General features: G+C 47.1%; 1 protein-coding gene across 1 annotated transcript in view; it reads left to right on the top strand.

Moving 5' to 3' along the window:
• Positions 1–16,607, top strand: part of LOC116953385 (mannosyl-oligosaccharide 1,2-alpha-mannosidase IA-like) — an 88,901-nt gene that overhangs the window by 49,176 nt on the left and 23,118 nt on the right. The window contains exons 5-7 of the mRNA XM_032973533.2: positions 7,520–7,614; positions 10,942–11,065; positions 15,435–15,528. Coding sequence (XP_032829424.1) covers positions 7,520–7,614; positions 10,942–11,065; positions 15,435–15,528 — 313 coding nt within the window. The remainder of the gene's footprint in view (positions 1–7,519; positions 7,615–10,941; positions 11,066–15,434; positions 15,529–16,607) is intronic.

Genomic DNA, 16,607 nt, shown 5'->3' with positions numbered 1-16,607 from the left:
AAGATCACGTTCAAGAGGTCATCGCAGTCATCGTCACTTCTCGTTGCTCTAATCCTCTGTTGTTCAGCAGTCAAAACATGACCTCCAAAGGCAAACTCTTACAATGTCTTTCTCAGTGGCAGGCAATTGCTGGAACACCCCACTCATAATATCAACATGCATTTATCCAACGAATTGCAGGCAACCCAACCGCCTGGACAGAGGTGTGACGTGATGCACAAGGTTTCTATAATTCTTGTACAATTGCAATGCAATTGCCATACAATTTGATCAATTAGAGCGTGGCCAACCGGGCTATTGGCGCTGTTCGTGAGTACCTGGCATGTGTGAGTATGGCACAATTGGCCTTCGGTTTTGTAGAACATCTGTCTGCAAGGCACGAGGTTGTGCAGGTCAGTGGAGCTCCGCTAAAACAATCCAGATCACTTAAGCAACACTCACTTGGCATACAGCCATCCAGGATCGGCGGTGTTTTGCGTCAGTCCGGCTCCCGAATTGGCAGTTTCTTGGGCCGGTGGGGTTCCGCCCGGGCATGTGGCTCACATGATGATGATAATTCTTATTAATGTGTGCAATTGACGTTGCACAATTTGTGCGCGATCGGCGTTCAAAAAGCACGCGGGCAACCCGGGCCAGCGACACTTTTATTTTTTCCGAGAGTATGCGGCTGGTGCAATTTAAGCGTTCTGTCTGCGCGCGGCCATCTGGGCCAGTGATGCTGCGATTAGGCATTCGATTCCAGTAATCGGCACACAAATCCCCCCCCCCCCATTAAGTTGCAAGCCCTACAACTGCTTGTTCAGGGCATTGCTGCCAGATGGGACTCCATTAGAGGCAGAGTTCTAGAGAGCCCCTCCAGAGAGTGTTGGTCGAGAGGGTACTTTGGTCTACTCTTCCACGCTGGCCAGACGTCTTGGAAGAGGTGGGAGTTACCCACGCTTTACCCTGATCAACTAACTTGTGAGATACCCATTGATACTGCTGCTGGGTGGACAGAGGTGGCTGTGTTTAAGAACCGAAGACTTAAATTTTGATTTAAAGCTTTCGTGACTGCAGTAATTCATATTCTTAGCTCTTTCGGTAAAGTCACGTTGAAGGGAAACAATAAAATAATGAAATATATATAAAACAATAAAAATTCTCACGACGTTTCGACCATAACACAAAGCGGTCATCATCAGGTGTGTCGGTTTGCATAAATATGCAAAAAATATATATATATATAAATATGCATAAATATGCAAACCGACACACCTGATGATGACCGTTTGTGTTATGGTCGAAACGTCGTGAGAATTTTTATTGTTTTATATATATTTTATTATTTTATTGTTTCCCTTCAACGTGACTTTACCGAAAGAGCTAAGAATAAGAACCGAAGACTTGTGGATTGATTGCAAGTCCAATTCGCTAACCATAACAAATCTTGGCAGCATCCCAGATTCTCTCTAAAGTTCAACAAAACCCCGTATTCTTTACCATTATTCTTTTTTTAAACCATCCTGTACGTCATGACCACTGCTCTTTGTTTGGATGCTGCGCTTTTTGAAATATGTAAGCGTGGAGAGAACGCATTCAAGCATACATTGCACACTGAAAGCATACATGGCAATTGCAGCCTCTGCTGCAAGGCTGATAACAATGTGATGGTCCAAATAAGTCCAGTGTTTGAGTATTCCATTCCAAATGTATAAGTGGATAATGTGACAATACACACTTTCCTCAATCGGTGATCTTTCACGTGGTTTGCCTGTGAATTTCACTGTGTAAAATTAATGTTGAGGACACTCCAGTGCTGACAGACTGAGCTTCTAATTTGAAGCTTATGCATATTTACAGCGATTGTCAAAACATGTAACTACACCTTAGCAATATACACAGTCGAGTCATATAGGGGCACCGGGGTGGCCGTGTTATCTTCCTCGCCTGGTATGCATGTGGTCGTGGGCTTGATCCCGACCCTGATGCCTATATATTTCGAGTTTGCATGTTTCTCTCCCCGTGGTCTCGTGGATTATTGTCCGGGTCCTCCGGTTTTACCCTCCAAATTTAGAAACATGCGTTTTTTTATATTTTGGCTGCTATAAATGTCCACGTGATAAGCCACTTAGTTGAGCTGTCATTTTACGGCCAGGTCACTTCCGAAAAAGAGCCACATAGCTCAGTGGGCCCTACCTGATAAAATATATTTATCCACGTAACCTTTGGAGAGACTGAACTTCTCCGTAGAATGTGAATTTTATTTCAGCAGCTGTCGAAATTTTCCGAAGGACTTGAATACCAACTCCATTTCCAAACGCATGGAATTCTCCATCTTCATCATCGGCCATGGTCAATCCACTGCTGGATGAAGGCCCTCCCCCTAAGCTGCCGTCATCTCTTAACCACCCTGCGACACCCGCATGCGAGTTGGTTTCATCGCTTCGGTGGATGTCCTCTTGGCCGTGTTACATTCATTGCCTGCCAAGGAATGTATCTGACACAGATAATTAACTATAACATGCCCTTGGGTCCACTGACACATCTAACTTCTGCGGTGCCACGTCACAACCGACAGTGGGACGCCTGCAATGGAAACTTGCGAAGTGTTCGTGGGCCTTGCACCGAGAATTTGGCGAGATTGTTAACAATGAGCCACGGTGGCACCCCTCCACCCATAATTCCTCACTTTGAATCTCTCGCACCGCTAGCAGGTGCGGCGTGGGCCCTGCCGGGAGTGTCGCTCGGTGCGCACGCACGACGACAGCTCTTGCCTACCCACGTCAGCTCCCTCCCTCCCCCACCCCCCCCGCAGAAATGAGGAAGCAAGCCAATGTTCTTTGAGTCTTTCGTGACTTAACCAAAAGACCCAAAGAATAGGCATTCCTGCAGTCACGAAAGCTTTAAGTCAAGATTCAAGCCAATGTTCCTGGCTTTACAGGCCAGGGTTATGTGTAGACAGACGCTGCAAGCGAGAAGGCTCGCCACGCTGACCTCATCGTGACGAACGTTGTCAACCTTTGTGTGGTTTGGCCTCTCTCTCTCTCTTTACGTGGCCTCCTGAACGGTGTGGATCGTGAAGTGGGAAAGTCTCCGCGATTGTGAGCGCTCCAGTCTTGCCTTTGAGTAGGAAAATGTCACTCGCATTTCACGTGACCGGTAGCCACGAGTCCGATCGCTTAAAAATGGCTATTTACTTTCTCCTGCACACATCTCAGCAGCACTAATCAGTTGAGGGGGTTATTTTGATCTGGTGAGCCTTTAGCAAGCCTATATTATTAATAAAAATAGATTTTCACCTTGTTACGAATAATGCAAAGGTATGTACGTTGAACTTCTTTTGCGTCGTACGTATGCAAACAGTGCTAAATAATTTTTGAGGTGTGTTTAATATGTGGCCAACTAAAGGTATCTGAAAGTCCTATTCGACTCTAGGTAAATAAAAGGTTACCCCCCCCCCTCCCCACAACAGCTCCTGGGTTAAAGGATTAAGCGTTGTAAAAAAACACGTGGGCACATTTTACGTAACTTTGCGATTGTCACAGAAGGGTTTTCTTGTGCGGTGGGAACCAGTGATAGGTTGTGACGAAGGTCCCCCATTAATAACCGATGTTGATTGACTACAGGGCACGCTCCGTTTAGCAAAAAAAAAATTGCACACGCAGACTTCTGTGCACCGGAGTTGGCTCGAGTACTTAAGAACGTGTGCCGGCTGCTGCTGCTTTATAAATGAGGTTTTAAGCAAGTGCAGCAGCACATGGCCGGGAGTACCGATACCACTGCCTCGGAGTGACGAGCGGGCAAGCGCAGAGCCCCTACCGTCGCCCGAGAAACACGACGCCGCTCGGAATTCTCTTTTCGGCGACAAGAACACCAAAGGTGAAAAAGGCGACGTTGACGTTAGCGACACGTCATGTTGTTAGTTGTCCATTGGAAAGCGGGCCAGCGAGTGTCGTCGGGGGAAACTCATAAGAGAAGAAATCAATTTCGCTTGCAATCCACTTAAGTTGCATCCCGTGTAAATGCACGGCGGTGAAAGCACGGTTATATGATTAAGAGGGTACATGCCAGAACACACTTCACTGTAATCCCCGTTCGTGATTTATGGACATTGGAGGCGAGCTTTGGTACTAAGTAAACTGAGGGGGCGGGGGGGGGTGAAGACGGGAAAATGAGAAGAGATGACAACAAAGAGGTACAAGGAAAGGGAAGAAGAGAGCATGGCGTGTCTACTGTGCATTGTAAATGGAGGGGTCGGGTCACAAACTGGTTGACAGAGGAGGGCCCTGTAGCCTTGTACACATCGCCAAAGATCCCTGCGACATGCAGACTTGGGCCTCCCGCAGGCGCTGCCAATGTTGAAATCAGAATCTTTACTTGGACTGCTGGAGGAGGAATCCGGATGAGCCATGAAGCTCTTTTTCGCAGGCGTCCTGTATTGGGGCGGCGGGTCGGCAAGTTACAACGGCAACCAATAACAACAAAAACGATAGGAGTGGAAAATGTCTCGTGGAGGGTTTAACCAGCGAGGGGGAGACACTGATTCTATCATTCATCCAGGACAGTTTTGAAATAAATGTCAAGACTCCTGTCTGTCTGCTATGAAGAATGGCCGTTGACTGAAATGTAACATTTTGTACATATACATGTTTTCTCTCTTGTCTACATGGCAGTGTTATTGATGATTTTTTTGAATGATGTTTTCGTTTATCTGTGCTTGTGTGCCACTGGCCAATGCAGTTATGATCATTTCCGTTTATTTTCAGGAGGGTGCTTCCCCGTGGCGTTTGGCCATTCTCATTGGCTCAGCTCTCATGTTACTCTCGATTGAAATACCGAACGCAAATGTTTGCAGTACTCTGTTCTATCTCCTGTGGGTACGTTGAACTTCTTTCGCACCCTACGTAGCCAACCGTGCTAACCGGCGGTGCGATGTTCAGTTCATCTGCCTATTCGTATTGGCTTTGCAGACCAATATTATCAAGAAGCATTTGTTTAAGCAAGCAACATCAGGACCTGTCTTGACCTTATGGGTTCCTTCAGCAGAGTCGGGCTTGTTGAGCAAATGCTACTGAATTATCAGATGCTATCGGCATTTGCACTCCATATAAAACGTGGTACCCCAAAACGTGGACGTGTTGAGAGGGGTGGGTAGTGGGGGGGGGGGCAGTGGAGTTGGGGATTTGGGGGGTAGCAGCGCTAGCGTCACGTGTGCTCACGTCGCATGCGCCCGTCGCGGACCGCCTGACCCCCAGTGTTGATTTACGGAGGCCGATGGGAGGAGCGGTGGCTCTCTCTGTGGCCACCTCTTCGTGCTAGCACGGGCGATCGTAATGAAGCAATTTACATGCAGACTGGATGGGGGGTTCACTCGTCCCCCCCCCCCGTATCGTCGTAGCGTGCCGCCCAGCGCCACCCCAGTGCCCATCGCGCTGGCAGTGGATCGCGCCAACGTGGTGGGTGGTGGTGGTGGTGGTGGCCAAGGCTGCCCGAGTGTGACGGCACCAGTCGCTTTGTGTTTGCTGGGTTGTTGTTTTCTGTTGTTTCATGAATGTTTTTTTAAAGCGTAGCGGTTCAGAACGTGGATTCTGCTGTGAGAAATTGATGGAGTTGTTTCACGTGCTTTTTTGTATCGCTGTAATATGACAATTGGAGCACTGATTATTATAGAAAGTCGGTCTGTTCCGTCACCATGTCTGTTTGGTACCTGATCATCGTATATTTGTTTGACGTTTTTTGCGTCAAACAAACAGATCAGGGAATGCATTATTTGCCATTGGTTTGTGTTTGGTGCAGTGCCTTTCCATTCCTAAGGGGGCACGGTTATTTTTGTTTATGATTTCCGTTTTCTTTGTTGCTGTGTACTTCAGTGTTTTTGGCCTTTTGTTGTTTCGGTGACCCTGGTCACCCTCACCAATGAGACTCATCGTGGTCTCTTGAGTCATCACCTGGTGAAAGAAAATAAACGTGAAACCCGTTTGCTTTCTCCACACAATCTACGTTTCCACGGCACAGCGTCGTATATGTGTATTCCACTCGTTGAGGATTGAGGTCTAGAGAGATAGATGTTTTTTTTATTTCATCAGCAAGGGCCCATAAACCTGTTGGGCTCAATTATTTCATGGGCGTCCTGCGACAGCACAGATGTTACTATGCGGTACAGATCCTACAGTCATGGTTACGTACGTCGCGATGAAAACGGCGACTATCGTTACAATGCGTTGCACGTGCTGAGGCTGGTTATGTGGACATCTATAGAAAATGACAGTTACAACACCGTCAACAAATAGGTTACTCGACATTAACAAAGCGCGTGACGCTTCTCTGCACACGGGGAGATGCTTGACTGTGCTTGAGAAATGAGCGAATGTACGCGAGATTAAGGACACATCACTGTTTGCGAAAAGGTCAGATTCGTGAACCTCTGTAGGAAACGACATGGCCGTGCAAGTATTGCACTGGGTGTGGGCGGTTCATTGGTTGGGAGGGATATGTAGCGGTCAGATTCGCGACGTACTGTACGCGACAGTCCGAATGTTAAATATTTTTCGCGCGCTCTGCTTTTTTTAATTCTTTTTTTAAGCGAGCACAGTAACTTGTGGTGGGTTTAATTTATATTTCTTAGTTTGAAGAGGAACCAGCAATGTGTGTTCGATAAAAAAATATATTTAAAATGAATTCTGCAGCCAGTCGCATAATGTAATATTCCTGATAATTTCAAATGTTGGTGGTTTTTTTTTATACCAGGTAAGGCCCACGGATATGTAGCTCTTTTTCAGAAGCGACCTGGCTGTCACCACAAATGATAGCTCAACGAAGTGGCTTATCACGTGGAAATTTATATCAGCCAAATACTCATAAAAGCATATTTCTAAATGTGGAGGGGAAAACCGGAGGACCCGGAGAAAAATCCACGCGACCCCGGGGAGAGAGGTCATGCAAACCCCAAATATACAACACGCGTCAGGGTCGTGATCAAACCCATGACCTCCTGCGTACCAGGCGAGGGAGTTAACATCTCGCCACCACACTGCCCTTTGTGTCAACTATCACATTGGTGTGATGGATAAAGGGCAATGTTGTGCAATTAAAGAGATATCTACGAGCGAAGCACGAACACTTACTGTTAGTAAGCATGCAGTAATAATTACCCCGCCCTTCCTCCCCCTGTACGTCGATTGGTTGCAGTTTTATCCAAGAATGCAATTATGTTGTTTTTACAGTCGCAATCTGAATTGCTTCTCATTTTAATTTGCCGAGCTTGTCCAAGTTTAATCGCTCGTTCGGCCCAAATGCACAATTAACACGCGTCAAAGTTGGAATAATTTTCCAGCGATCAACATATTGCCTGCGCGAGCGGTGAACAATCAATCCTCAGGTGTGCGGCTCCATCCGTGCGCCCGTTCGCGCACGAGTCGGCTTCCGTCAGAATAAATGCGCGCGCTTTTTGGTTCGCATGCCGCCGCTTTTCAGGATCGCCTTCGCCCCGAATTCCACCGTGACGAATGACCCGGTGGCCCCTTTCGTGTGAACGCTCCAGGTGTTCAAGATCCGTGCTGTGGAGCTGGCCGAAAAGCTTCTGCCCGCCTTCAGGACGCCAACGGGCATCCCATGGGCCCTCCTGAACCTCAAGAGGTATGACCCCCTCCTCACCCCCCCCAAGTGTGACGCGTTTTCAGTATCGGAGATCGGTGGTTCTCAACCGGGGGGGGGGGGAGGAGGGGGTGGGGGGGGTACGCAGACCCCTGGAGGTACGTGAGAGGATTGAAAAATGTGTGAAATCATGTCGTGCTAGAGTCATTACGTACATGCAACACTATACAATACACTAATAAACACTCTACTAGACACAACACTGCTATACGCTATACTACACACATCTTGGAATAGGTGGAAGTACCCACGCTATACCCTATCACATGCGACCAGCCGATCAACTAACTGTGATTTACCCGTTGATACTTCAAGCTGGGTGGACAGAGGTGGCAGAATGTTTAGAAACTCGCACCGTTGTTTCCACTGCCGCCACGGGAGAATGAACCCAAGACCTGTGGATTGCTTGCTTGTCCAAGACGTTAACCCAGAAATTCCGAGAACCACTGTCATAGATGACCTGGCATTTATATATCGATGCTCATGCCTGGTGTCGTGCCGGCTTGTACTGCACTGCCATCGCGTATAACTTATCCATCGTATATATCCAGTGAGGGAAAAAAGTATTTGATCCCCTGCTGATTTTGTACGTTTGCCCACTGACAAAGAAATGATCAGTCTATAATTTTAATGGTAGGTTTATTTGAACAGTGAGAGACAGAATAGTAACAAGAAAATCCTGAAAAACGCATGTCAAAAATTTTATAAATTTATTTGCATTTTAATGAGGGAAATATGTATTTGACCCCTCTGCAAAACATGACTTAGTACTTGGTGGCAAAACCCTTGTTGGCAATCAGAGGTCTGACGTTTCTTGTAGTTGGCCACCAGGTTTGCACACATCTCAGGAGGGATTTTGTCCCATTCCTCTTTGCAGATCTTCTCCAAGTCATTAAGGTTTCGAGGCTGACGTTTGGCAACTCGAACCTTCAGCTCCCTCCACAGATTTTCTATGGGATTAAGGTCTGGAGACTGGCTAGGCCACTCCAGGACCTTAATGTGCTTCTTCTTGAGCCACTCCTTTGTTGCCTTGGCCGTGTGTTTTGGGTCATTGTCATGCTGGAATACCCATCCACGACCCATTTTCAATGCCCTGGCTGAGGGAAGGAGGTTCTCACCCAAGATTTGACGGTACATGGCCCCGTCCATCGTCCCTTTGATGCGGTGAAGTTGTCCTGTCCCCTTAGCAGAAAAACACCCCCAAAGCATAATGTTTCCACCTCCATGTTTGACGGTGGGGATGGTGTTCTTGGGGTCATAGGCAGCATTCCTCCTCCTCCAAACACGGCGAGTTGAGTTGATGCCAAAGAGCTCCATTTTGGTCTCATCTGACCACAACACTTTCACCCAGTTGTCCTCTGAATCATTCAGACGTTCGTTGGCAAACTTCAGACGGGCATGTATATGTGCTTTCTTGAGCAGGGGGACCTTGCGGGCGCTGCAGGATTTCAGTCCTTCACGGCGTAGTGTGTTACCAATTGTTTTCTTGGTGACTATGGTCCCAGCTGCCTTGAGAGCATTGCCAAGATCCTCCCGTGTAGTTCTGGGCTGATTCCTCACCGTTCTGATGATCATTGCACTTCCACGAGGTGAGATCTTGCATGGAGCCCCAGGCCGAGGGAGATTGACAGTTCTTTTGTGTTTCTTCCATTTGCGAATAATCGCACCAACTGTTGTCACCTTCTCACCAAGCTGCTTGGGAATGGTCTTGTAGCCCATTCCAGCCTTGTGTAGGTCTACAATCTTGTCCCTGACATCCTTGGAGAGCGCTTTGGTCTTGGCCATGGTGGAGAGTTTGGAATCTGATTGATTGACTGCTTCTGTGAACAGGTGTCTTTTTTATACAGGTAACAGGCTGAGATTAGGAGCACTCCCTTTAAGAGTGTGCTCCTAATCTCAGCTCGTTACCTGTATAAAAGATACCTGGGAGCCAGAAATCTTTCTTATTGAGAGGGGGTCAAATACTTCTTTCCCTAATTAAAATGCAAATCAATTTATAACATTTTTTACATGCGTTTTCCTGGATTTTTTTGTTATTCTGTCTCTCACTGTTCAAATAAACCTACGATTACAATTCTAGACTGATCATTTCTTTGTCAGTTGGCAAATGTACAAAATCAGCAGGGCATCAAATAATTTTTTTCTCTCACTGTATATGTTGTCGTGTTTTCATGCAATCGTGACGTTTCCTCTATGCCCCTCGTGCGAAATTTGACGCGTTCAATTGTTGCGGCACTCCTGGGTGCCTGATTTTGATAAACTTGTTTGTGTCCGGTGTACGTGCAAGTGAGAAATACATTTGGCACGTTGCCGTCACAGATGGGGGTTGCGGCGGGGGGGGGTTTGTTTGTCACGTGGTTGTTCCACGTGTGTGTGGAAATGGCAAAATAGGCTCTCAAGCAATCGGTCACCCTGCCTCCGTTTTCCCCGTTGCCAATAACGGCAGCTCAGTGTGCTTTGATCCAAGGTCCTTTAATTTTTAATTTGACCTGTTAATCCCACTTTTCTGCCGGTGGTACTGTCCAATTTGTCCTCCTAATGTTCTTCATGACGCTGCCGGAACCATCCATTTTCGACAGAAAATGTGCTCGGGAAAGCGTCTTGCTGGTCCCTAGCGCTTGCTGAAAGATGGACGTGATGAATTGGCCTCTTTATGCCCTGAAACGCGCACTTAATCATCCGCTGCAGCAGGAATTAGCATGGCCTGATGCAAACTGTGTGGGAGTGTTGCTGGGTGCTTTTGCGATCTCGGGATAGATGGGGAGTGGTCGGGACCACCTCTGGGTTGTGCCCGTAGAGCAGAGTGTGTGTGTGCGCGCGCGCGAAAATTATATTTTGCTCACGGGCTTGCTCGCATGTGCGTGGGCTAGCACGTCACTGCCCAGAGGTATCTGTTGACATTACTGGCTGTGTACAAGCGTGTGGGTATCGTGTGGACCTGGCAACAGGCACAGTCGTCAACCATCCTCCCTCCAGCTCATCATCATCGATCGTAAGCCGTAATTATTTTGGTTAACACCTGCACACGAGCTGATTACTGCGTATCACCTGTGCTTGGTAACAGTTGCAGTCATTACACCTCCTACATCTACCCATTTTCATATTCCCACTGGCCGGGTGGCTGGGCAGTGGGTGGGGAGGATTGATGCTAACTACCAGTCCTGTGAGCTGCCTGGCTCACATCACGCTTGGGCGATCCCACGGTGGGGAACAGCTGTCGGGGGCCATTGGGGAGATGCTCGGCGCTCACACCACCTGTGCCGTGGTTGTTGTGCTTGTGCCGTGTCGGTGCCGTGCCGTGTCTCCCAGTGGGGTGGGGCGCAACTGGAACTGGGCGTCGTCAGGATGCAGCATCTTGGCCGAGTTTGGCACCTTGCACCTGGAGTTTGCTCACCTGAGCTACCTGACCGGGGAATCCTCCTACATTGACCTGGTGAGTGGCCCCGTTCGCTATCACAACAACACTGCGTGAGCTGGGAACACAGCTGAAGGTGACTTCGGCGTACTCCTTGGACTTGTGAGGCCAAAACGCCTTCCTGATGCACCCTGCGTCACTCTAGTTAAACTGTGAAAAGCTGTATTTCGTTTGTTAAGTTATTCATGGCTTGATTGAATTCTTATGTTTTTTCCTCATAGCTGTACCAATAATTTTATACATTGCTGCTGTTGCACGGTCTGGTTGGATTTAACAGTTTTTGTATTGGCCTGGGAACGCACGGTTCTTTAATTTTATACTCACTAAATGGATGTGTATAGTCGCATATTGATGACAATACTGCATCAACAGCCTCAAAATAGGCACTCTAAATCAATTGTATTGTATTCAGGACTCGTATTATGAACCACAATTTTTCCTGCGAAGGGCCGTTTGATTCCCGTCTCGTTTGCCTTTCTTCATCGAGTTTTTAATGTCCTCTGCCTGTTCTGTATGGGTTTTCTCTGGGTTTTCTGGTATCCTCCCTTCGATGATTTTCGTTTTAGTATCATTCTACGCAAAAAAAACTCACTGGTATTGGCAAAACATCCCCAATGCTTCAGAATTTGTTAGAATGCTGGAGGAATCTGATGAGCTTTGAAGCTCTTGTTCACAATGTCCAGTATTGTAGGGGTCAGCAAGTTACAGCAGCAAACAATACAAAAAAGCACGACAGGAGTGCAAAATAGAGAAATTGATAAGCAAGTAACTAAATATGTAAATATGTTCATTATATTATAAGTCCGATTTGTCAGGCTTGGGCAAGGCAGCAAAGACACAAGCAAAACAGTCCCAGACCACAGCACTTGTCCCTCAACACAATGGCACATTCACATTGAACTATCAATACACGTAAGGTAAGGATCAAAGTTGCACATCACATTTGCACAATGTGACTACTGGCTGTATCCATCACCAATCTTCTGCTTTAAAACGAGCTGCATAATTTACTCAATAGGGATTAAACGTAGCTCCATCACCCCCTGCCCACTGCGAAAACTTGTCAGGACCCTCCCTGGAAGAGTCCTTGAGACTCAGTTGAGGCTTCTCTGGGTAAACAAGAATTATGGTAATCATATAGTAAGCCATTTAACCCGCAATTAAGCGAACTCAGAAACTCCGTCACACATCGTTTATCGGTATGCAGTGACGTTAGCCTGATGTTAGCTACTGCATTTATCTCAATACAATGTACGTACGTATGTCCGTTGAACTTATGTCACACCGTATGTAGACAACCGTGTATGCACTGCGTGTGGGTGAATATATGCACAGCACCTCGTAAGTAATTAATTCAGCATTGATTGGCCCCGTATCTAAAAAATGTATACGCGCTTAACGCCAGTCTTTAGTCACGAGCCTGATGGTGGGCGCCCTTTCCCCCAAAACTAAATGACATTTAAAATTCCATTTCAGTGCGCATGGAGTTCATGCTTTTCTTTACTTTTTGTTGTTGTTGTTGTTGCCTCAAGAGGCTATTTCCTTGAACGTACTTCACCCTCCGCTGTAAGTGGTTTAAAAAACGAGGATCTTTAATCTTCCAGTGACAGAGCTGTATGGCCTTGACCCTGAACCAAAGCTGTTCGTGTGCAAAAGTATGTAATTAACATTGCGTTGCACTTTCGGGAGAGAACAGAATTTTAGTGACAGTAGTGCCCAATTGATATTATCGGTTATTTTAATAGCGGTTCCTTATGTTTAATAATATTCGCAGTCTGTGCCCAGAAGTGGTGTGATATTACTATAAACTAGCCTTTTGCACGTCCAAGGACGGGTGTATTTCAGTAAATCCGAAACTTGCAAGCGAAAGGCAGATCGCGACGTGATATTCATTGCATCAATTCGTGTGCAGTTTGTAAGGCTGCGGTGACACAGACTTATTTCATTTAAAGGTTTTGATCCATTGTTCATCATCACGTCCTTTTTACTTCTGTGTCTCAATAGCATTACGGAGATCGCGTGAAGTGAGGGTTGTAAGTTGACGCTGAGGAGGGGGAAGGAGGCGCCTGTTCATGATTATTAATGAGGGAGGCTGGCCGACATGGAGTGACGTCACGTGCGGGACACACAGACATTCTTGGCTCATTATAGTAGTGAATTCCTTGCTGAACCACAATACCTTGCTGATCTCGTGAGGGAGAATAAACCATGACGCAAACTCTGGTCATCCTCACAGCAGCGGCTTTTGGCTAATCATTGAACAAAGACGATCTGCGGCCGTCTGGAACGCTCTCCCTTTCTATATTAGGAATTCACTGGAGCCATGCACTTGTAAATCCAGATTGAAAACCCTTTTCTTTAGAACTGCTTTTTGTGTTCAGTTTGTTGTCCTTCCCCCTCACCGCCGAACAGCACGGTTGGCTGCGTACGGCGCGAAAGAAGTTCAGCACGATGGCTCGCTTTGAACCGCGCACGAGGCAATTTCCTCCGGCGAGATCACTGCTCCACGAACGTTTTTTTTTTTTTCCCCATTCACCGTAGCCTACGTTTTTCCGCCCGTTTTACTCCGTCGTGGTTTTTTTTGTCAATCTCGGGAGCGAGCGAGCAGAGAGACAGAGAGACGGCGACGAGAGAGGCCCCTCGGTCCACTCCCATTTCCTTGATCCTGCTCCGAGCGCCTCGCTGTCCCAGCTCGTGTCGCAGGGCCGCCAAATTGTTTCCCCGCGCTCCCTTTTGTGCCGAGGGCGGGTGCCGCCGCCGCTTTTGCGTCGAATGTTTTTCGCCCCCCCCGTGCTCTGTTGTAGCCGTCGGATACAAGAGTAACAAAATGAGATTGCGTAAGAAAAGAAATCGTGTTCAAATGAAAAAGCAGTGCGTTTTATTATTCCAAATTTGCTCATTCCTTTTTTTTTCTTCCCGTAAATTAACTTACAAATGTCCTCCTCATCATCCTAACATTTCCCCCGTTTTGTAGCCCGCAGGAAAAAAAAATCACTCTTATGCAGTACCACAGAGAGAGGTCTGGCTTAAATTCATTATTTTAGTCCAAGTGTGACCTTTTCATTAATATCTCCCACTTCAAGAAAGTGTGTGCCTTTTTTTTTGGCTTTTACTGGTAAGATATAAGTCTTCAAAACGTGACATAAATTTGCGATTGTTTTGCGCAGCAAAAAAAAAAATTCGCTGCATTATAAATTGAGTGCCCTGCGCTCTTTTCAGTGAAAATCTCATCTACATTTGGAGTGACGTCACCCGCTAATGGTTCTTCGGGAGGGGTGCGGCATGTGGAGTGACGTCACACGCGGGACACGCACATTCTTGGCTTATTTTATATCTTGGTAATAAATCCGAGGGAAGGTGCTTGGTGTGTTGAGGTGGCAATTATTCTAGTTTAGCACATTTGGTAATTTGAGAAGAAAATGGAGCGCGTAATAAGGTGGCGTGCACCCACAAACGCTCCGTTAGCTTCCGTTAGGCAGATCGCTGGTCATCCTCGCAGTAGCGGCTTTTGGCTAACCATCGAATAAAGACTCATGCGGCCGTCTGGAACGCTCTTCCTTCCGACGCCATTTGGAGCTCTGCACTTTTAAATCTAGATTGAAAACTAATTTATTTAGAACTGATCTTTGTGTTTATTTTAGTGTCCTTTCCCCGCACCTCCGATTAGCACGGTGGGCTACGTATAGTGCAAAATAAGTTCAACATACACACATACACCACAGGCAGAAAAACGCAATTTTAACATTACATGGACATTTGAGTAAAATATGTGACCAGCTTATTGATCTGATAGGATCTCACTCATGCACAGGTGTGATGAGTCCATTCTGCTGGAGTTCTGAGAAATCCTATTCCGTTCGTGAATGCGCATGAGCACGGTGCTCACAATAATTTTTTTATTTTTCATTTTTCAATCTCAAATGTCTGCATCTGCAGCCTGGTCGTGCCGTATATTTTCGCGGCGGCCTGGTATGCAGAAGGTCGTGGGTTCGATCCCCATGGTCACGTGGATTTTTCTCCGGGTCCTCCGGTTTCCCTCCACATTTAGAATCGGTGTCACCCGTTTCGATTATTTGGCTGCTATAAATCTCCACGTTATAAGCCACTTCGTTGAGCTATCATTTGTGGCCAGGTCGCTTCTGAAAAAGAGTTAAATCGCTCAGTGGGCTTTACCTGGTAAGATAAAAATAGTTTTGTTTTATTCGTATGGTTTTTTTCAAGTGATCTGTTTACCTTTCCTGTGCTTTGCATTCCTATTGTATTTTTTCTATTGTTTGTTGTAACATTCTGACTTGCACTTTGTGGACACCTGTGAAAAAGATCTTCATAGCTCATCGGATTCCTCCGGTATAAGTCAATACTCTGATTCTCATTCTGCGTCGCCCAGGTGATGAAGATCCGTGGGATCCTGCAGAAGATGGACCGTCCCAATGGGCTCTACCCCAACTACCTCCACCCACGCACAGGCCGCTGGGGCCAATGTGAGTTCGCGCAGTGGATTCACCCCGACGTGATTATCCCAGCGGCGTTGGCGTGCCCCCCTCCCGTTCTTTGCGCTGTGCTACAAACTGGAGGTTATCCCCAAGACCACGATCCCTCTCGCACACTTTTATGGCTAATCGTTGCTCGTAACCGTCACCGGCAAACCCATTAACCATGAGCGTGGCTACATTCAGCTTGGCGGGCATCGGAATCGGAGTGACGGTGTCGTTTATGCGGCGGTTATTTCTAGTCAGTCAGTCACTCAGTAGAACACATTACAATATGAGCTTTGCTTAGCGGGAAAATAAATCGATCACGAGGCTTTCCCCTCTCATCTGTCCACATCCCACCGATGCACTGACCTGAAGCTGGCTATTCTCATATGACGAGAGAGCTTGACGTCGGACAGTCAAGTGATCCTCCACCAGCGATCTGATTGGAAGCGGCCGTCCCAGTCGCCCGCCATGAGGAGCTGCGATCAGATCAGTCCGAATTTTTGACAACTACATTTCTACAACAGGAAATGCGGTGATAACGATCGTTGGTGCCGATCGCCCGAAAATTATCCCGGGGGGTAAGCATAAGTGCTTAAGCCTGGTATACGGCAGTTTTAAGCCTGGTATACGGCGGTTTTAAGCCTGGTATATGACGATTTCAACGCACGCTTTTTGTGTCATATGAAAAACCATTTGACCAAAACTGAGAGACAAACCCCCCCCCCCCCCCTTGCCAGCTTTGAACAGTGAACGGTATCCAGTGCTTTGACCGGTTCACTTTGAGGCGGTGTGATAAGATTAATGTGCATCTCTTCCCCGGATTCTCTGGTGGCCGCACTGACGGCTAGGAGCTGCCGTTGAAGCTCATGGCACTGCGAGCGTGCGAGAGAGGCGTTGCATTTCGAGCTGCCGCGGTCAGCCTTGGCCGGTGGTAGTCGCTAAAATATACGGGGTGGAATCCAAATGAGCCGGCGGGAAAAAAAAAAACGCGAGCGCTTTGAGATGAAAGCCTTCGCCGTGAATCCTGTGCGTCCCTGTCAGAACACAGCGTTTGAAACTCTGACCTACGCAGATTTCTGACC

This window comes from Petromyzon marinus, chromosome 51 (genome assembly GCF_048934315.1).
Source record: "Petromyzon marinus isolate PM22_M1 ecotype Great Lakes invasive population chromosome 51, UKy_Petmar_22M1.pri1.0, whole genome shotgun sequence".
Lineage (NCBI taxonomy): Eukaryota > Metazoa > Chordata > Hyperoartia > Petromyzontiformes > Petromyzontidae > Petromyzon > Petromyzon marinus.
Note: the sequence above shows the minus strand (reverse complement) of the source record. Positions and strands in the feature narration are given on the sequence as shown.